The sequence below is a fragment of the Peromyscus maniculatus genome, chromosome 7 (assembly GCF_049852395.1).
Source record: "Peromyscus maniculatus bairdii isolate BWxNUB_F1_BW_parent chromosome 7, HU_Pman_BW_mat_3.1, whole genome shotgun sequence".
Taxonomy (NCBI): Eukaryota; Metazoa; Chordata; class Mammalia; order Rodentia; family Cricetidae; genus Peromyscus; species Peromyscus maniculatus.
The window spans coordinates 104,552,100-104,573,231 of NC_134858.1; the positions used below are offsets into that span (position 1 = coordinate 104,552,100).

The following is a 21,132-nucleotide window of genomic DNA, read 5'->3' on the forward strand; positions in this document are numbered from 1 at the left end:
ATAAAAGCAGATTCAATAATCTACCCTTTTATCCTATCATATATCTATATCCTACATTTCTATATCATGAGACTTTGTTTTAAAAAAAATAGAGTAGGGGCTGGAGAGATGGCTCAGAGGTTAAGAGCACCGACTGTTCTTCCAGAGGTCCTGAGTTCAATTCCTAGCATCCACATGGTGGCTTACAACCATCTGTAATGAGATCTGGCACCCGCTTCTGTATACATAATAAATAAATAATAAAAAAAAAAAGAGTAGGCAACTAAAAAAAATAAATAAATAAAGGTGTGCACCACCACTGCCTGGTTTCTTATTCTTATTTTTTAATGGAAATCCTTTGAGTTTTCCTCCATTCAGCATGATGTTGGCTGTAGGTTTGTAATATATAGCCTTTATTATGTCAAGAAATATTCTCACCAATCCCAGTCTCTTCAGAATAATTCCTGAATAATAAAGAGATGATGAATTTTATCAGTGTTTTTCTGCATCTATTGAGATGATCATGTGATTTCTTTACATTGGGTCCATTTATGTGAGACATTACATTTATTCATGTGTGCATATAAAACTATCCCTAATTTTTTTAGACTGATGTGAACTTGATCTTTATGATGTACTTTTGGATTTGGTTTGCAAGTATTTTATTGGGAAAATTTTTATCTATGTCCATCAGGGAGCTTGGCCTATAATTTTGTTTTTACTCCATTACTGTGTCTTTATCTAGTTTTGTTGTCAGAGTAATTCTGATTTCATAAAAGGAGTGTGCCTTGACTGAATTCCTTATTTTAACAAAGAAGAAAGATGAGGAAGGGAAAAGGAGAAGAGTGAAGGAGGGGAAAGAGAAGCAATGGTAATTCAGAGACAACCATGTTTACTGGGTTGATTTAGTGAATTTTCAAGTGTGTTGAGGTATGAGGGAAGTTACTCCTAGGGAGTAGGGTTTGAGCCACAGTGGAACCACAAATCCAAGTCCTGGGAAGAATCTTGAATCATGTATTTTTTCACTAAAGAAATGCTTATTGAGACTATAAAAGTGCAGCTTAATTAGAATACTTTTCAGATGTTCAAATAGGCATTTGCCCAAATAAATATTCTACAAATGGTCAGTATTTATGGAAGGATGCTCAAAATCCTTGGTCACTAAGCAAATGCAACTCAAAACCCACAATGAAGAACCATTCCAGGCCATAGGAGGGCAATAATGTGAAAAATGACATTTGTGGTTTTCTGTAACGGTCTGTCTGCTGCAGAAAGAAGCCTCTTCGATGAGGAAGGAGAGCTACATTTATCTGTGGCTATAAGGGTAAGCGTCAGAATGTGGTCAGCAATTATGCTGTTTAGTGAAGTGTAGGAGGCTCTTCTCCGAGACCCATGCATTAGAGGTGATTTTAGTGATGTTTAACCATCCTCTGGACCATGCCGACTACCTGCCCAACAGTACACTCTAAGACACCCAACTCTTCCGTGCCTTATGGGATTGTACACTGCTAACCATTCAGTGTCTTTAGTCATAAGAGCCCAAACACATGCAAAACAGTGTGATAGATTCTCACACTAGAATATTATGCAGTAATGTTACGATGCACACTGTGATGTGAATGAGTTTTGTCAATCAACATTGTGTACTGAGGGAGGCCATACATGAAAGATGTATGGCTATGACTGTTTGTATGAAATAGAATAGATAAATTCTATAAGGACAGGATACATTTTGAAGGGCACAAGGGACTGGAGGAGAGGTTAGTGGGGACTGGCCACTAAAAGGGAAGGGGATTATGTAGTGTGATAAAAATACTTTGGAAATCTATGTCAGTGGTGGCTGCTTAACAATTTGAACACACTAAATGGCACTGCCTGAATAGCTACTCTTAAATGAGTGATTTTCATTTTTAAACACACAAAAAGCACAAGCACGTGCGCACGCATGCACACACACACACACACACACACACACACACACACACACACACACACACACACACACACACAATGTGATGATCAGTCCCTGCGGCAACAAGGAGGAGTGATACTCTTTACAAAATCTGGGTGCAGAGCCCTGTCCCCTTGCAGCTGGCTGTTTAACAGAAGGTCTGTGGACACCTCCGGTTCGATGAGGACTTTGCAACCAGGTAACTCTAAAGTTACCAGCTAGAGCCCAAAGAAAGTGGGCAGGAATCGCCATATAAACCAGGAAGACAGAGGAGTCCCCTCTAGGGAGTGTCTGTGCAGAGACCACGCTGAACAGAGTGAGCTCTTAGGAGAGAATGCCCTAGGGGAACAGGACACAAGCTCCAACTTCTGAATGGGAACAAGGCTGGCAAGTTCTACTTGAGATACTTAATGACTGGCAGAGTGTCCAAGAGGACACTGGGGGAATTTGAAGGATATGGCTGCACCATGTAGGGTTGTGGACATGGCCGGGGGTAGGCTGTCAGACTTGTTCTAAGTCGGTGGGGAGACCTTAGAGGATGACGACGAGAGAGTGGCACATTGAACAGCCAATGGGAGCTGCCACCTAGCAGTGTTCCTGGTGACTTTATCCCAACTCTCCAGCCATGCAGGCTTTGCTAATCAGACACAGGCACTCTTGTGGTCCAGGGCTCTCACATCTTCTGACCCTGTGAGTTCAGACACATGCTGCTGATGTCGCAGGACAAGCTCGGGTGGTGCTTTGTGTCTGAGGTCATTGTGCGGACTTGCTGCTGGACAGGGACGCCAAGTGGTTTGTGTCACAAAGACCCAGTGCCATCTGTTAGAAGACCTGATTGATCAGTTCTTTATTGGCAAGGATATGCAGTCTGATATACGACAAACCTGTGATCCCAGAAAGATGTCAAGCCGCAGACTTAGTTTGTCCCCTGTGATTTCATAGCTGCCCTCAAAATAGCCACGGGTATGGCAGTTGTACCAGCGCCATGACACCTGGATGATGTGGGTGGCGTAACGCAAGCGGCGGTACCGCCGGCGGACCTGCAGCATTCGGAACCAGGACTGAATAGTGACACAGGCCCTTGTTTCTCGTGCCATCCGACACAGAGCCTCCATGCGTTTCCACTTGAGTGTTGTGGCCAGTGTCTGTCTCCACCAGCACTGAATGATCCAAGCATTGAGGGCAGCCGTCAGCAGCGTGCGCCGCACCAGGGTGCCTCGCCACCAGGCCTGGATCTTTTTGGCTGCCAGCTGTGATGGTGGTAGTTTTGGCGGCGGCGGCTGTCGTTTTGGCCGTGGTGATTCTTTTTCCTTGGTCTGAGGGTGGGAAAATAAGAAAGGTTATTCAGGCGTATCGCCACTTAGCCCCGGGGGTAATTTTGAAAGGGGTCTGATTCGAAGTCAATGGCCGTCGCTTCCTCTCAAGTTGAGGAAACCTGATCAGTCAACCCCTGACCCAGGAGACCAGGGAATAACGCCAGTACTATTTCCGTTCTGTTTCTGATCTTCTCTCTCTGCCATGCCAATTAATGAGCACACATCACCTTGTGCCCTGAGTCTCAACCTATAGAATGAGACATTTGCTCAGTGTAGAGGAAGAACCTTGTGACTTAGAGGATCCATCTGGACTGGATCCCATACAGGGTCCACAGCCTCCCAGAAGACCTTCTATTTGATGGGAAGCTAGCATTCTCTGCTCACTCTGCTCTCTCCTCTACCTCAACCTGTAGCCTGATAACGCCACCTGTCAGGTCCTAATGTTAAGCATCCTTGTCCATACAATTTGAGGTCTTTATCACTCTTCTTTTGCTTTTAGTACCTTGTACTTCAACACACACACACACACACACACACACACACACACACACACACACACACACACACTGAGAGGTGGGGAGAGAGGAGGGGGGAGAGAGAGAGAGAGAGAGAGAGAGAGAGAGAAGAGAGAGAGATACGCACATGCTCCTGAACAGTTCTGGTTGTGAGGTACCCTCTGACAACACACAGCCCAAATCCTGCCCTCACACCTCCCCCCTACTCAGCGCTGTTCCTACTCTTGCAGGTTTCTCTTCCTCACACCCATCTTCAGGCCTCAGTCCCTGCCTTTCTCAGGTCAGCAGGGCAACTGGAGAAAACAGCACAGGGAAGCGGCCTCTTCTCTGTCCATTCCAGCCAGCTGTTCATTCCAGCCAGCTGTTCATTCCAGCCAGCTGTTCGTTCCAGCCAGCTGGAGACAGTCTTGGTTTCTGACAGTTGTTGACAGTGAACATCCCAACCCTCTTTCTCACACAAGGATCCTGTGTGGAGCATAAATTCCATGACTGCCTAAGGTGTAGGCCACAGAGAAGACCGCTATCAGTCTAGGTGACATCGATCAGAGATGTGACAGATCACAGGCTACCTCCAACCTTAAACCACCTACCTTTTTTTCAGGTGGAGGTGTGGACTTTGATTTTTCATTTTTCTTTTTGGATTTTGGTTCTGATACTTCTTCCACAGGGGTTTTGTTGGCTTTAACAACCTTTATAACAAGAGTTAAGGGGAAAGCTGTTAGTGGCTTGTCCTTTAAATAACTATGTCACTTTTAACGCATGCCCAGTTTCCCTAGACACAGCCTCATATCCTGATTAACTGGAAATCAGCCAGCTTCTACAGCCTATAACCTACCCCACACAGACAGCCCATGGTTGAAGATAGAGGTTCAACTCTCCCAGGTCTGCAGTTCCTTAAATTCCTCCATGGCTGGGGTTACGATGGAGCCATCGTCTCAGGTCTATACTCCTCCAGCCATGAAGCTGGCAGGAAGAGTGAGGGAAGGGAGCCTGTGATGATGTCATAAAGGCGCCTGTGATACAGGAATCATTCTAAGGGTTGGGTAGGATCCCATTCATTCCTACAGAAATCCCCAAAGTTGGGCTTTAAATGGGGGGTGGAGACAGAAGGTAACAGTTCTTCCAGCCTGTTGGAAGTGTCATCCAAACTACTATGGATGACGGTTCGGCAGTTTCCAATAATGCCAAATATGTATCCACCCTACAACTCAAGGTCCCACTCCTGGGCAAAGGTGAAGGATTACAATGTGTATCTTCACAGCGTATACACATGGGCTGAGGGTGTAATAAGCTGGCAGAGTGCTTGTCAAGCAAGCATGAAGCCCTGGGTTCCATCCTCAGCATTGTATAAATGATATGGGCGCGCATACTTGTGATTCCAGCTCTCCGGAAGTAGAAACAGATCAGGAATTCAAGGCCATGCTCAGCTATATTCAGCAACTTGAATGTACACACACACACACACACACACACACACACACACACACACACACACACACACACACAGTGGAGGACAGAGGTAAGAAGCAGGCACATCTTCATTATGCATCCTGGATTATCTGTAAGGCTCATGTTATTAGCTTCCTCAGAAAACAAGGCACTTGAGGCCTGAAAACCATTAGGCCCTACCTAAGGCACAAACCCCTTTGGCTGTTTGTCTTTCTCTACCCTTGCAAGCAGCAGATCGGGGCAGCCACTTGGGCAGAAGCCGGGCCCCATCTCTATCTGTTCCTGGCTCTGGAAACCCCACTTGAAGGGCAGTTTGAGCGGAAAAGCTGGTAAGTAAGGCCTCAGACCCTGGTTCCCCTCAGAGGAAGTACCCAGGGGTAAAATGAGGGATGCGCTCGGAGTTTGTGGGAAGCTGATCTAGGACTATGAGGGGCTGTGGGGAGTGGCAGAGGCCATTTCAGGATGCCAATCCGCAGGAAGTTAAGAGGTTGAGTAGTGTTTAAGGAGGAGGCCCGGGAGATCGGTGGGGAGAAGCACAGGGGACCTGGGATGTGCAAGACGCATTTGTTGAATCTTAAAGGAGTTGGACAACCCCAAATGGAAGACTGGAGTCTGTGGATTTCCTTCTTTCTTTGGATCACAGCCCAGAAATTTTAAAATAATCGCTAGCGTGATAGCTCAGGTAGTAAAGTGTTTGCCCTACCAGTGTTAGGACCCTGTTTCCATCCTGCCCCACGTGAGAACGCCAGGTGTGGCAGCTCTGTCTTGTCATCCCAGTGTTAGGACCCTGTTTCCATCCTGTCCCATGTGAGAATGCCAGGTGTGGCAGCTCTGTCTTGCCATCCCAGTGTTAGGACCCTGTTTCCATCCCATCCCACGTGAGAACGCCAGGTGTGGCAGCTTTGTCTCGTCATCCCAGCACTGGGAAGGCAGAGACAGCAGATTCCTTGGGTCAGCCTAACTTACTTGGGGAGTTCCAGACAGGGAGAGACCCTGTCTCAAAAAACATAGTGAAGAATTCCTGAGGATTCCTGAGGTTGACCTCCAGCCTTCAAACACATGCACACCCACACACATATACATGTGCGTGCACATACACACACACATACACATGCACACACACATATGCACACACACACATACACACACATGCACACACACGCACACACATACACACCCACACACATGCACACACCCACACACGTACACATGCACACACACACATACACATGCATGCACATACACACACACACAGAGATGAGCGCATGCACATTTTTCTCTAGTTCACTCATGAAGAAAAATCTCAAGCCATTTGATCGGTTCTCTCAGTCACCTTTAGCAGGAGACACAACCATCACTGAGCGCATTGTTATCAGAAACTTCCTGCATGTTTATCCTTTATTTTTTAGCTTCCTGCTTGCTGTGTTAACTAAATTGTTGTATGCTGAGTCAGAGAAAGCAGCAAAGTCTTATTTTTTTTTTTGAGGCAGGGTCTCACTCTGTAGCCCAGGCTGGTCGGTCTTATGATTAATAGATGGCTGCTCCAAGCCCAAGGTTTGCTTGTTTTTGTTTTGTTTTGTTTTGTTTTTTAAATGTGGATCCTGGAGATCAAACTCAGGTCCTCAAGCTTTCATGGAAAGCACTTCAATTCACTGTGCTAATTCCTAAGGCCCACAGGTTCTGTTTTAAAATCCAGCCTTCTAGCTAGTGTTTTTTTTGATTGGGGAATTGGGAGCATTAATATTCAGAGTGTATTAATTCCTGTCATTTTGTTGGTTTTTGTAGCATTTGGTTTTCTGTTCCTCATTTGCTTAACTACTGTCCTGCAGACTCATGGATGTGTGTATCTTTCTCTTTGGTCTGGAGGATGTCTTCCAGTATCTTCTGGAGGTCTGGCTTGCTGGTCATGGGTTTGTTTAGTCAGCTTTTGTTGCTCCTCCGATCATGATGGGCGATGCTGGGTATAGTAGTCTAGGTTGGCACTGCGTTCTTTCACAACTTGAAATCCATCACTCCAAACCCGCCTAGCCTCTAAATTTTCTGTTGCGAATTCTGCTCTTACTCTGATGAGCCCACCTTTATATGTAGGTTAGTGGTTTTCTCTTGCAGTTTTCAATATATTTTATTTGTTCCCTATATTTAGCATTTTAACTATAATATGGTTTGTACTGTACTTTTCTGGTCTTGTTTCTTTTGTTCTAAATGCCTCTTATCCTTACTTGGATAAGCTTCTCTTTCCTAGCCTTGGGAAACTTGCTCTTACAGTTTAATTGAAAATGTCTTTTTTTTTTTTCTGTTTTTTTGAGACAGGGTTTCTCTGTGTAGTTTTGGTGCCTGTCCTGGATCTCACTGTGTAGACCAGGCTGGTCTCGAACTCACAGAGATCTGCCTAGCTCTGCCTCCCGAGTGCTGAGATTAAAGGCATGCGCCACTGCCACCCGGCTGAAAATGTCTTTTATACTTTGGACATTAACTTTTTCTTGTGTGTCCACCATTCATGAACTTGGCCATGTCATAGTGTCCAACAGATCTTGCATATTACATTTGTATATTTTTATTTGTCTTTGTCATTGACTGGATATTCCAGCTCCTCTACCTTGTCCTCAAGCCCTGATACTCTGCCCTGCTGTGACCCATTGTATTGGGGAAACCTTCACGGGGCTTTGCATTTGACTTACCATTTCCAGCATTTCAGAAATGAAGCATTTCCTTCACTCTTTCTCTTTATTGAATTTTATTTTCTTATTTTGTGTTGACTTCCTTCCTTCCTTCATCTGTTTGTAGTCTCATTTACCGAGGAAGGAATGTGGGAAGGAAAAATAAACATAGTAAGACTAGTGATTAGTTTTGGGGTCATAGAGGAAACAGCAGAGGAGCGGAACGTAAGTAGAGAAGGAATGATATTAACAAGAGCGGAGGCACTTTTGACTAAAGGTGGGATGCAAAGCAGTGATCATGGAGCGTAGAAGAAGCCAGCTCTCAGGAAGCTGCGGCACAGAGACACTATAAACGCGGCCAGTCTCTGTTCCTCGGGAGTGGACAATGAAAAAGGAGAGAAGAGTGGAAAAGAGAAAAGAGGAGGAGGAGGGGAGGAGAGGAAGGGAAGGAGGGGGAGGGGAGGAGAGGGAGGGGAGGAGGGGGGAGGAGAAGAGGGAGGAGGAAGGGGAGGAGGTGGTAATACAGGAGGAGAACAGGAGGATGAGATGTGAAGGAGAGAACTGAGGGGAGGTGCAGCGTGTGAACACTCTCGTGTCTGCTGGCTTCCGTCTCTTGGCACGCCTTCCCGACACTCACAAGTCTCTCTCACTTCAGGACTCCTTATGAATGTGCCAGTGCACACAGTCCTTTCAGTGTCCCTCAAATTCCACATGGTTGGCACTAGCGCAGCGATCGGTTTTTAATCTCTTTTAATCATCTATTAAATTTGTCCTCTGTCAATTTCATACCCTCATATACCACATTCTGATCGCTGTGTTTTCACTGTGGATCTTCTTTTGAGAGATCAGGTTACAGATGCTGGTCTGGTCCATAGGTGGTGTTTCCAGGTGGCATCTCAGATCTGGACACATCCTTCTGGAGTCCGGATGAGAATGCAAGCCCTGCTCTATAGTCGGACTTTCTTTGGACCTCCAGCTCCCAAATAAGGACATGGAGACTTATGTATGAAAGCTTAGCCTTAGCTTAGGCTTATTCCCAACTAGCTCTTAAAACTTAAATTAACTTGTTTTTATTAATCTGCCTTCTGCCACGTGACTCGTTACCTCTCCTCCATATTGTTCATGCCACTTTCTCTGTGTCTGGCTGGCGAATCCCACCTCTCTTCTTTCCAGAATTCTTCTCTCTCCCTGGAATTCCTGACTATCCCCTCCTGCCTAGCTATTGACCATTTAGCTCTTTATTAAACCAATCAGAAGGTGCCTTGACAGAGACACATCTTTGTAGTGTACAAAAAGATTATCTCACAATATTTCCTTCTTTTTGTCTAAATAAAAAGGAAAAAGTGTTAACTCTAACACAGTAAAACTGTATACAATAAGAACAATTATCAGGTAAGAATTACATTCACAATGTCCAGTTCATCTGTATTTGACAACTTTAGAAAAAGTATTCTATTATCTATCCTATCTTGACGAGTCCAAAGTTTTGTGCCTAGATCACTTTCTATCATATCTGTATTACCAGCCTAAAAATAACATTTTAGACCTTAAAGCACTTTCTTTGATAAACAACTTAAGCTTTTTTTGTCCTTCAATCTTTATAAACTTTACATCTCCTTTTGAGTTTCTTTTCTGAACTTAATAACAAGGAAAACTGTAAGACTATCTAGTCTTCAACCCTCATCAGAGATCCAAGAAAGATAAAATATTACCTGAGTAAACAGGGAATACAGAGCAAGCAACTTCCAAAAACTATAGAAATGACAGAGACATTGGCTGCCTGGATAGCCACCCAAGTTTCCTCTGCAACATTAGGGCATCCACCCTCGGCCTACAGGCCTAAAATTCCTGTGAAGGAGAAATTTTGAAGGACTGGCCTACCTTGTCTTGGCAAAGTTCAGCAGTCAGCTTCCTTTGTGTTCCGCTGGTCCAGTTTGGACAGCAATCTGTCAGCAGTGGAGGGGGCAATGATAGCTTCTTTCCCAGTGGCTAGCTTTGCCACAACGAAAGCAAACTCCATATGCAGCTTCTTCAGTGCCCATCATCTTCTCTGAAGTAGATTGGTGCTGCCAGGAGCAGATGTATCTCACAGTCATGAAAAGCCCTGTGTTATTAAAACATTTTAAATACCATATTATATAGATCTCTGAAGTGTTTGATGACCACCTAATCTATCTAAAATATGTCTGACCTTGAAAACATATCTAACATGACTACAAGTTTGGTTGTTATACATGACTAACTACTAATCTACATTTCTTAACTATCCTAAAAAGTTTGTAATAATAGCTTCCAAGTAACTACTAACCTGCATTTATTTCTTTCTTTCTTTCTTTCTTTCTTTCTTTCTTTCTTTCTTTCTTTCTTTCTTTCTTTCTTTCTTTCTTTCTTTTTTTGTTGTTTTTTTGAGACAGGGTTTCTCCGTGTAGTTTTAGTGCCTGTCTTGGATCTCGCTCTGTAGACCAGGCTGGCCTCGAACTCACAGAAATCCACTTGGCTCTGCCTTCCGAGTGCTGGGATTAAAGGCGTGAGCCACCACCACCCAGCTGGGTGTCATGTTCTTAAAATTACTTCCTGTTGTCAGAGGACCCTGAGGAAATTGAGATAATGGTCAAGTCCTGGGAGAGCTAGCTGTATCATTTGTTGTCCAGTCTCTGTGAGATGAGAAAATGCAGGGCTTATCTGAAGTCCTGGCTGGAATAGTCTGTGAATCTGGACCATCTCAGCTAGCCACTTTGAAGTTGCTCTGGATGCAAATTTTTTAGGAAACTGCAACAGAGGCATTCTGTGAGGCTGGATCACCTGGGCTACTTGTCTTGTCTTCATTAGTGTCTGGTCCTTTCGTTCTGAAAACACACAAAAATTTAAAGGTGACACACATACCTACATTAACACAAGTATGGAATGTGCAGCATGTATAAATCAGCTAAAGATGATTTTCTGCTCTAAGTTCGGGCAGGTAAAAGTCATCTGTCAACTTTATAAATCCATTTGGACTGCATAACCAAACCTCTATCTACGTCATAGGAAAGGATGGCATGTAATAATAAGGCATGATGACTCTGTAGCCAACAAAATTTATCGTGTTTCATCCAACTCAGAGCTGTTCTCATGTAGAGGGATCGGCATGTACGTCACCTGTCCTGTAGTTTTTCTTGGTTTCGTCCTTTATGTCTGCAGCCAAGATTTTCAGGAGGTCTCCTGATCTTTATTAATTCTGAAGAAATTCATAGCTTTTCATTTCCTGTGGAAACAAAGGTATAACCTATCGCCCAATGCAACACATTTCTGACTTCCATTATGAAGTTAAGACATCCTTAAAATACATAGAATAGTTTAATTTAGCAGTTTTGTTTTTTACAATCCAATGTCTCTCACCAGCTGTTGGTTTTTTGTTCATTAGCATTTTAAAAATTTAAAACAATAAAGCACTATATAGGATCCAGACACCTTGTGTTATAATATTTTCCATTTTTATGTGGCTTATTTTTTTTTATATCTTTACTTTATATCTTATATAAAGTACTTTACTCTCTCTAAAAACTTTATCATTTTTAAACTATTTATTATTTATTCATTTTTTTATGACTGTCTATACCCATTTTCTTTTCTTTCTTTATCACCTAAGCGCATTTTCAAGAGTACTGTACCTGTTCAGAGGTGTTTTTTTCTCTTTGGACCTGGTTTTCTATGCTCCTGCAGCTAGCACATGGTGCTAGTTGCTGGCTTTGCCCTGCTCAGGTTGGTCCAGCAGGCTACCACACTGGTTCTGGGCTGCTGCTTGACTCTCAGTGAGAGCCTAACCTCACGGCTGTGGGTACCAGCTGGAAGCTGCATTTACCCACCCCAGCTCTGGGAGTTACTGGGCCGCACACTGTGGCAGGCACTTGTATCTGGTCTCCCACCAGGTAGCACACCAGCTGCTCTGTGCTTGAATATACGTGCCTAACATTGGATGCTAAATAGAGTCAGACTCTCTTTGGACTACCAGCTTCCAAATAATGACAAGGAGGCTTTTCATTAATTATTAATAAAAGCCTTAGCTTAGGCTTCTTCCCAACTAGCTCTTTTTTTTTTCTTTCTTTTTTTTATATGCGTTGGTGTTTTGTCATGGTCCCCTGGAATTGGAGTTAAAGAGAGTTGTGAGCTGCCATGTGGGTGCTAGAAATTGAACCCGGGTCCTCTAGAAGTCGGTATGCTTAACCACTGAGCCATCTTTCCAACCTCCCAACTAGCTCTTAAAACTTAAATTAGCCCTTTATATTAATCTACATTCTGCCACATGGCTTGTTACCTCTCCTCCATACTGTACATCCCACTTCCTCCATGTCTGGCTAGCGAATCCCACCTCTCTTCTTCCCATAGTTCCTCTCTCTCCCTGGAAGTCCCGCCTATCCTCTTCTGCCTACTGGCCCTTCAGCTCTTTATCAAACCAATCAGAAGGCGCCTTGGCAGAGATGCATCTTCACAGTGTAAAAAAGATTATCCCACCACACTGTGTCATCTTCCCCAAGCTTAGAACCTGGGTGAGCTTCTTTCCAGACTCTGGCTCTGACCAGGTTCCCAGCTCACCAAATTCTTTGTAGCTCTTATTCCAAGTTTCTTTCCTGTAATCTCACAGTCCTGTTGTCCAGGCTTTAGTATATCGTCCCATGACACCATGGTCTGGGTCGACTGGGCCACTGACAGGGAAGGGGTCTACGTATATAATTATTTATTTATTATCTTTTAAAGAAATTCATATATAAGCAGTGCACCTAAATAATTCCAGTCTCTCCCTCTCTCCAGCTCCTCCTGTGTCCCTCCCCTGCTCCCAAAGTCATGGCCTTTACAGAAGGAGTGTTTCCAAATTGCCACTGCTCCATTGAATATTGGCTTTTGAGCACAAAGTGCTGAGCACCCAGGGCTAAGAAGTGCCCCCTATTTTTCTATTCCTTAAAAGCACAGTGCAGCTGGGCAGTATGGCACATGCCTTTGCTGTGGATATCATTCTGTATAAATAAAACACTGATTGGCCAGTGGCCAGGCAGGAAGTAGGCGGGACAAGGAGAGGAGAATTCTGGGAAGTGGAAGGCTGAGCAACATGTGAAGATGCCAGTAAGCCACGAGCCACGTGGCAAGGTATAGATGTATAGAAATGGATTAATTTAAGATGTAAGAACTAGATAGCTAGAAGCCTGAGCCATTAGGTCAAACAGTTTAAACAATATAAGTCTCTATGTTTACTTGGTTGGGTCTGGGCAGCTGTGGGATTGGCGGGTGACAGAAATTTGTCTTGACTGTGGGCCAGGCAGAAAAACTCAAACAACATGCCTTTAATCCTGGCACTCAAAGATACAGGCAGATCTCAAGATCTCAAGAGTTCAAGGCCAGCCTGGTCTACAGAATGAGTTCCAGGACAGCCAGAGCTACACAGAGAAATGCTGTCTCGAAACCAAAACTCTAACCAGAACAAAAAGCACAGGGCAGATTTTCTGAACATCTCTGTGTTAAGTTGTGGCTCCTGTGTCTGCTCTTGGGAGTTCCCGGGGGTGGGGGGTGGGGGGAGGAGTAGGGAGCACTTCACTTTAAGCCAGTCCCTCTGGGACATGCTCTGGACTTGCCCTCTTACTGTATTGTTTCCTGTTTCCTGTCTCAGCTAAAGTATTCAGGGACCACCCACCTGGATAGCTCTTCCCCAGCTTTCCCCAGTCTATTACCCGGAGACAGTCTCCTAACCAGAATTCTTTCTATTTCTGTGGTCTACAGCATTCCAACATTTAATGAGAGTTATGATTGATAACATGTCAGGACATCTCAGATTTCTAGAACACTCATCTCAATGTCATACACTCGCAGTGTAGTTTAAAGAAGGGTTAGTATCACTTATTTCACAATTATTCTCACAGACTGTAACATCAAGCCTCATTAGTTCAATTCTTTTCCAAATATTTTATATACTTATTTTTCAAAAAATTATGTGTATGAATGTTTGCCTGCATGTATATACAAACATCATATGTATACAGTGCCTCATAGGTAAGAAGAGGGTGTCAGATCCCCCAGAATGGAGCTGACAGGCAGTTGTGAGTCACTATATGGGTACTGGGAATCAAACCCAGGTTCTTCTCAAGAGCAGCAACTACTGAACTACTCCTAACTACTGAACCTCTCTCCAGCCACTCACTGTCTTTTACAAATCATTGGAGATACTTTCTGAGGCCTCTGGAACCTTCCAAACTTAGTCTGAGATCAAAAGACTTGATTTGGAAAGATTTGTCAAACGTGTCAGAAGGTTTAAACCATTTGCTTAGGGTCTGGATAGATAGCTTAATGGTTAAGAGCACTTGTTGCTCTTGGAAAGGATCTAGGTTTCGTTCCCAGCAACCACTTGGTGACTCATGCATAACTAGAGGATCAGATGCCCTCTTGCCTCTAAAGGCACTGGACACATGTTGTGCACAGATATACATGCAGGCAAAATACCTACACATATAAAATAAAAATAAATCTAATTTTTTTTATAATTTCACTAAACAGGATCATAGTCATTTTGAAACAGGCAAAAGCAGAAAAATTATATATTTGTAAGATACAATACATAGTGCTTTAGAAATTAAGGATCTCATTTTGTGTTAAATCTTAAGTCTATGAGAACTGAGGAAAAGCAGAGGGAACTTCTCAAATATTATTAAGGACCAGCCTTAGCAATCTTCTTCCCAGGGGCCCAGAAGAGAAGCTACAAATGGTGAGAACTCTTTTTGGGACAAGAATCTAAGTACACCGAGCTCTTAGTCCGTGTACTTTATTCCTCTGGGATAAAATCCTATCTACACAGCTCCAGTTCTGTTCTCGTGCCCAGCTCCTTTCTTGCCTGATTTCTCTCTATATTTATGTGCTGTCCCCTCTAAGTTCTATCTTAATTCTCTCATCTTAGTTCTGCCCCATCTTGGTCTTTCTTATCTCATTCTTACCCATCATCCTCATCTTCCATCTCATTCTTCTAGTTCTCTATCTAGTTGTCTAGTCAAAATCGTTTAAACCCTCTCTAAGTCTCTGAGGTTCACAGTTATATACCCTACAATAGCAGTGCTCTAGCCAAAGCAAGGTCGCCAGGCTTGAATTCTTACAGGGTCATAAAGGCAGACAAGAGTTTTCCTCAGGCAGTGACCACCAGGCTTTCTTTTACAGCCCCCAAAGGGGAGTGGTAAAGGAGGAGGTCAACTGAGAGCTAAATTTGGTTAATATATCAGAAAGGGAATTTATGTGTTCAATCTACATTCCTAGAAGTGATTAGGTAAATGTTAGGAGTCTATAATGTTAGTATAAATACCACTAAGGCTGTATAAGAAAGAAGGGTCTGAGTTTAATTTACCTTAATTCAGGAGATTATTTGGCCTTAGATGCTTGATAGGTATTTCAGATAAAATACACTGTTATGAGTTCTTGGGGGCATACATAGCATACAAGGAAATCATTGCAGGAATCAGCTAACAAATATACAAAAGCTAAAATATCACCAAGGCTTCTTAAGCCATGGCTTGACCTTCAGAAAAGTCCTTGACCTTTCCAGTAGTAGCTTTTGTGATAGGAGCTGAGTTCCATTCCATGTTCCTGCAGCTTGCAGCAGGAACTAACAGCATTGCATGTGGTGTTTGCTCTCTTCCCTGTTGCATGGAGACTAACTAGAGACTAGGGGAGAGGGGGTGACCCCATCGAAACACCTAGAATTTCCTCTCTCAAGAATCTTTTTAGGTAACTGAAGTGGCCCTAAAGCGCTTTCAGGCGTGTGCCACGGATGAAGCTGTGATTTGCTCTGACATTCCCCATGACTGGCGCCCTCTACTTTAGTAAGAATGAAGAGGAAGAAGGGGAGGAAGGGCAGTAGGAGCAGAGAAACATCTAAAGAGATGACGATTCAGATGAGCTGAGACAACCACGTCTACCGAGTTGATAGGCTCCAAGAGAGTTGTCCTGGAGTGGTGAGGAAGTTATTCCTAGAGAGCAGGGTTTCATCCATGATGGAGCCACAAATCCAGGTCCTGTGTAGAATCAAGAACTGTGTATTTATGTGCTAAAGAAATGCTTATTGTGACTGTTAAAGGTAAGTGCAACTCAATTAAAGTAATTTTCAAATCCTTGAATAGGCAGGCATTTGTTCAAATAGATACTCTACAGATGGCCACTATTCATATAAGGATGCTCAAAACCCTTAGTTTTACAATCCCATGACTGGTGGGGTTGTAAACTGCTCAGTGTTCATAGTGACATTATTTATATGAGCCCAAATGAAAGCAACCTGACCATCAAGCAGTGAGGGCAAAACTGTGATATATACACACATCAGAATGTTATACAGTAGTTAATGTTCAAGGATGATCTATAGTTGCTGTCCTGAAACTTGCTCTGTAGACCAGGCTGGCCTTGAACTCAGAAATCCACCTGCCTCTGCCTCCCGAGTGCTGGGACTAAAGGCATGCATCAGCATGCCCAGCTTCATTGCTACTTCATAACTGATTTTGCTACTGCTACGAATCATAATGTAAATATCTGATATGTGAACTCCCAAAGGAGCCAAGACCCACAGGTTGAGAACCACTGCCCTGCGGGAACAGGAGACAAGCTCTAAATTCTGAACAGGAACAAGGCTGGCAAGTTCTACTTAATGACTGGCAGAGTGTCCAAGAGGACACTGGGGGAATTTGAAGGATATGGCTGCACCATGTAGGGTTGTGGACATGGCCGGGGGTGGGCTGTCAGACTTGTTCTAAGTCGGTGGGGAGACCTTAGAGGACGACAACGATGAGAGAGTGGCACATTGGACAGCCAAGGGGAGCTGCCATCTAGCAGTGTTCCTGGTGACTTTATCCCAACTCTCCAGCCATGCAGGCTTTGCTAATCAAACACAGGCACTGTTGTGGTCCAGGGCTCTCACATCTTCTGACCCTGTGAGTTCAGACACATGCTGCTGATGTCGCAGGACAAGCTCGGGTGGTGCTTTGTGTCTGAGGTCATTGTGCGGACTTGCTGCTGGACAGGGACGCCAAGTGGTGTGTGTCACAAAGACCCAGTGCCATCTGTTAGAAGACCTGATCAGTCCTTTATTGGCAAGGATATGCAGTCTGATATACGACAAACCTGTGATCCCAGGAAGATGTCAAGCCGCAGACTTAGTTTGTCCCCTGTGACTTCATAGGTGCCCTCAAAATAGCCACGGGAATGGCAGTTATACCAGCGCCATGACACCTGGATGATGTGGGCGGCGTAACGCAAGCGGAGGTACCACTGGCGGACCTGCAGCATTCGGACCCAGGACTGAATAGTGGCACAGGCCCTCGTTTCCCGTGCCATCCGGCGCAGAACTGTCAGCCGTCTCTTCTCCAGCATTCTGGCCAGTGTCTGTCTCCACCAGCACTGAATGATCCAAGCATTGAGGGCAGCCGTCAGCAGCGTGCGCCGCACCAGGGTGCCTCGCCACCAGGCCTGGATCTTTCTGGCCTTCAGTACTTTGTTAGATGAAGGCTGTGGAAATGGGTGTTGGGGGTCTAAAGTAAACAGTGGTTTCAGTTTTCAGGGGTGTAGCTACCGGTAAGTTACTTTGAACTATGTAAACAAATGCCTCCTCATGTGGCCACGCGCGCACGCAAGCACGCATACACATGCACACACGGGAGATGGTGAGGGATAAGAGAGATTAAGAAAGAGTATGTTATCAAAGTACATTATATATATTTGCATGAAAAAAGAATAAAGATATAGGCCGGGCGGTGGTGGCGCACGCCTTTAATCCCAGCACTCGGGAGGCAGAGCCAGGTGGATCTCTGTGAGTTCGAGGCCAGCCTGGTCTCCAAAGCGAGTTCCAGGAAAGGCACAAAGCTACACAGAGAAACCCTGTCTCAAAAAAACAAAACAAAACAAAAAAAAAAAAACAAAAAAAAAAAAAGATATGAGAAAGCCTCTAGAGATCATATTCCCCACAGTATTCTCAGAAGATGCCCTGATCCCATGTCACTAACCACGGATGCCTCTCAAGTTCCCGAGCACTGGGCAGGGCAACAGAATGAGCCACGAAAGCAGGAAGGCATACTACCTCTGGTCTCCTCTGTCCGCCATATCAGTTAATGAACAATTAGCACCTTAATCTCTGAGTCCCTGTGCCCCCACTTATATCATGTGCTACATTCACTCTTGCAAGTTTTTTTTTATGTTGTGTCTACATGTATGTTTGCACCATGTGTGTGCCTGGTGTCCTCAGAGGTCAAAAAAGGACATCAGGTCCCCAGGAAATGGAGTTACAGACAAGTGTAAGCTGCCATGTGGGTGCTGGAAACTGAACTCAAGGCCTCTGGAAGAGCAGCCAGTGCTCTTAACCACTGATCCATCTCTCTAGCCCCTCACTTAGGTGTCTGTGAACCTGGCTGGCCAATTTAGAGCAAGCCCTTGCAATTCACGGATCTTTCTGGGCAGGACCACATACTGAGGCCGAGGCTTCCTAACAGGAACTTGGCATTCTTCATTCACACTGCCTTCTCTTCTTCTACCACAGTTCCCAACCTGCTCCCTCCCTCGGTTAAGTCCTAATATTAAATTTATCTCCCCACACAACTTGGGGTCCTAACCTCATCTGTTTCTTTTACTTCCCAAACCTTAAACTTCAGTTAACACAATCATACATGCACATGCAAGTACACACACATGCATGTGTACACATACCCATACTCTTACACAATCCTGGATGTCTGAGTTCGTCTGTTTAGATATGTTCCCCAAACACAGATCTCACACCCCACTCCCAGTTCACAGAGCATTGTTCTCACTCTCTGGGACCTCCCTCCACACCAGTCACATGTCTCAGGCAGATAAGAAGAGCAACCTCCCTCCAACCCAGCTTTGGACAGAGAAACTGCTTTCTTGGTTTCTGATGGTTGCTCTGAGTGACAAGCAGCATCCCAACACCTTGCTCACACAGATCTGTGCGGAACATAAACTCCATGACCATTCCGTGTTGTAACAATGGAGAAGACCACCGTGGGGTGACATAGGTCAGAGGTGTCACAGCCCAGGGGTACCTCCAACCTCGAGGCCTGCCACCACCTACCTTTGAAGAGAATGGAAGAATTGGCTTTTTTTTCGGCTTTAGTTCCTTTGTTGTTCCTGACACTGGTAGCTCCCTGATCATGTAGATTTCATCAATTGTGATTTCACAGCAACCATCCCCCCTCTATAACCAGAGTTAAAGGAGACATCTGTGAGCCGACTATTATTTGAACAGTTACATAACCGTTTAAACACATGCCCAGTTCCCCCAGCATCCCTAGACACAGGACTTGTTTCCTGATTAATTAGAAATCCACCTTCTGTAACCTACAACTTACACTACAATGAGAGCCCATGTTTGGAGATAGATGGTTCAAATCTCCCAGGTCTGCAATCCTTTAAATTACCCCATGGCTGGGGTTATGATGGAGCCATCATCTCAGGTCTATACTCCTCTAGCCATGAGGCTGGCAGGAAGAGTGAGGGAAGGGAGCCCGTGATGATGTCATAAGGGCGCCCGTGATACAGGAATCAGAATGGCTTCTAAGAGTTGGGTAGGATCCCATTCATTCCTACAGAAATTCCCCAAGTTGTGCTACAAGACCAGGATGAAGCAACGCCAGTTCATTGACTAAAGGTGGAAGATCTTAGTTACTTTGATCCAGTTGAAATTACTAAAATTAGTACAATCTGACAGATCAACAGAGGTTCCAGTACATGGATCGGTCACACAGTGGATCTAAATGACGAGCCTGTGACAAAATGCGTAGCAGACGCTTTGCAGAGGGAGATTCATGAATGGCTCCTGAAAATATGTCCGTCCTAGAGAAATGAGATCAGAAACATGGGTGGAGGAAAAAGTAATAGTCTCCTGTTCTCTTGGCAGAAGTGACCCAAACTACTACTGTGGAAGATGGTTTGGCAATTTCCAATAATGCCAAATACGCATCTGCTCTATAACTCAAGGTCCCACTCCTGGGAACAGATGGAAATGAAAATGTGTCTTCACAGTGTGTGTGCTCAGGCTAAGGCTTGCAGTGTGGACGGTACAGTGCTTGCCTAGGAAGCCCTGGGTTCAATCCCCAGCATTCTGTAAACTTAGTGTGGCTGTGCATACCCGTAATCTCGGCACCCAGGAGGTAGAGACAGGATCAGAAGTTTAAGGCCGTCCATCCTCAACAATGTATACCAAGTCTGAGGCTCTCTTAGTTACAGCAGACACTATCTTAAAATTACACACACACACACACACACACACACACACACACACACACACACACACACACGACACATGGCTGACAAGATGTCTCAGTGAGTCAGCTCTGTGAGTCAAGTGCTTGTCATACAAGGCCAAGGACCTGAGTTCAATCCCCAGATCCCATGAAAAGGTGAAAGGTGAGAACTGAGTCCACAAAACTGTCCCATGACATCCACACGTGCACCATAGCATGCTCTTCCCCAACGCACAATGAGAAAAAAGTGTGTGCACAGATGTCCATGGCAGTTTTATTTTTGACCAGTCAAGAGGAAACAACCCAATTGTCCACCAGTATAGATGACTAGAAAACTAATCATATTTATATAATCAAATAATCAAATAATCTCTAGAGTGGCAACAAAACATACAGACACACAGTAACACAGTGTGCTAAATGAACCCAACGTAAAAGATGACCTGCCAAATGGCTCCTTGGATATAAGATGATAGATCTAATCCCCGGGCAGGAGAGATCCGACCACCATTTACAGCTAGAATAAGGATATAGCGGGATGCCTTCAAACAGCACAAGGAAGCCCAGAGCAGGGGACTGTGTGCTGTGGTGGTTAGTGAGACAGTTCGAGAACTCACCAAATCAAATGCTTCATGAAGCTGCAAAGCAAGCTTGTCTCTGTACTGTTGGGAAAGAGCGCCGGCCAAGCAAGTCAAATGGAAGGACAAGGTCTGTGTTTATATGCATGTGTTACAAATCACTACAAAGGAGGGAGTGGGGATTGGGACAGAGCATGGCGGCACTTGCCTTTAACCCTGGCATTCAGGGGGTGGAGGCAGGCGGGTGTCTGTGAGTTCCAGGCCAGCCGCAGTTACATAGTGAGACCTTGTCTCAAACAACAATGAAGGACTCTTGAGGACATCCAAAGCTGGTTTTAGTTCTTTGAAGGTCTGGATACTTAATCTTGACCTGTGCATTGAATATTTTTTACGCTTGATATGTGTATATGTATGTAAGTGTGCACATGTGTGCCATGGT

The 21,132-nt window shown here is 44.5% G+C and overlaps 2 protein-coding genes across 5 annotated transcripts; both read right to left on the reverse strand.

Moving 5' to 3' along the window:
• Positions 1-2,752: 2,752 nt before the first annotated feature.
• On the reverse strand, positions 2,753-8,260 carry LOC102912974 (IQ domain-containing protein F5-like). Of its 2 annotated transcripts, none has more exons than XM_042281574.2 (3): positions 7,889-8,260; positions 4,352-4,450; positions 2,753-3,246 (listed from the first exon to the last, which is right to left on the reverse strand). In XM_042281574.2, the coding sequence occupies exons 1-3, from the start codon at positions 7,898-7,900 to the stop codon at positions 2,770-2,772; spliced, it is 588 nt and encodes a 195-aa protein (XP_042137508.2). In that variant the 5' UTR covers positions 7,901-8,260; the 3' UTR covers positions 2,753-2,769. The 2 variants fall into 2 exon arrangements, with proteins under 2 accessions (XP_042137508.2, XP_006978446.3); XM_006978384.4 differs by lacking the exon at positions 7,889-8,260 and adding an exon at positions 4,597-4,754.
• Positions 8,261-10,677: 2,417 nt separating this feature from the next.
• Positions 10,678-19,387, reverse strand: LOC121830985 (IQ domain-containing protein F5-like). Of its 3 annotated transcripts, XM_076576991.1 has the most exons (6): positions 19,222-19,377; positions 18,945-19,067; positions 16,985-17,368; positions 15,793-15,888; positions 11,006-11,111; positions 10,678-10,713 (listed from the first exon to the last, which is right to left on the reverse strand). In XM_076576991.1, the coding sequence occupies exons 1-4, from the start codon at positions 19,237-19,239 to the stop codon at positions 15,859-15,861; spliced, it is 555 nt and encodes a 184-aa protein (XP_076433106.1). In that variant the 5' UTR covers positions 19,240-19,377; the 3' UTR covers positions 10,678-10,713; positions 11,006-11,111; positions 15,793-15,858. The 3 variants fall into 3 exon arrangements, with proteins under 3 accessions (XP_076433106.1, XP_042137511.2, XP_042137510.2); XM_042281577.2 differs by lacking the exon at positions 15,793-15,888; XM_042281576.2 differs by lacking the exons at positions 10,678-10,713; positions 11,006-11,111; positions 15,793-15,888 and having other exon boundaries at positions 16,927-17,368; positions 19,222-19,387.
• Between the last annotated feature and the right edge of the window lie 1,745 nt (positions 19,388-21,132).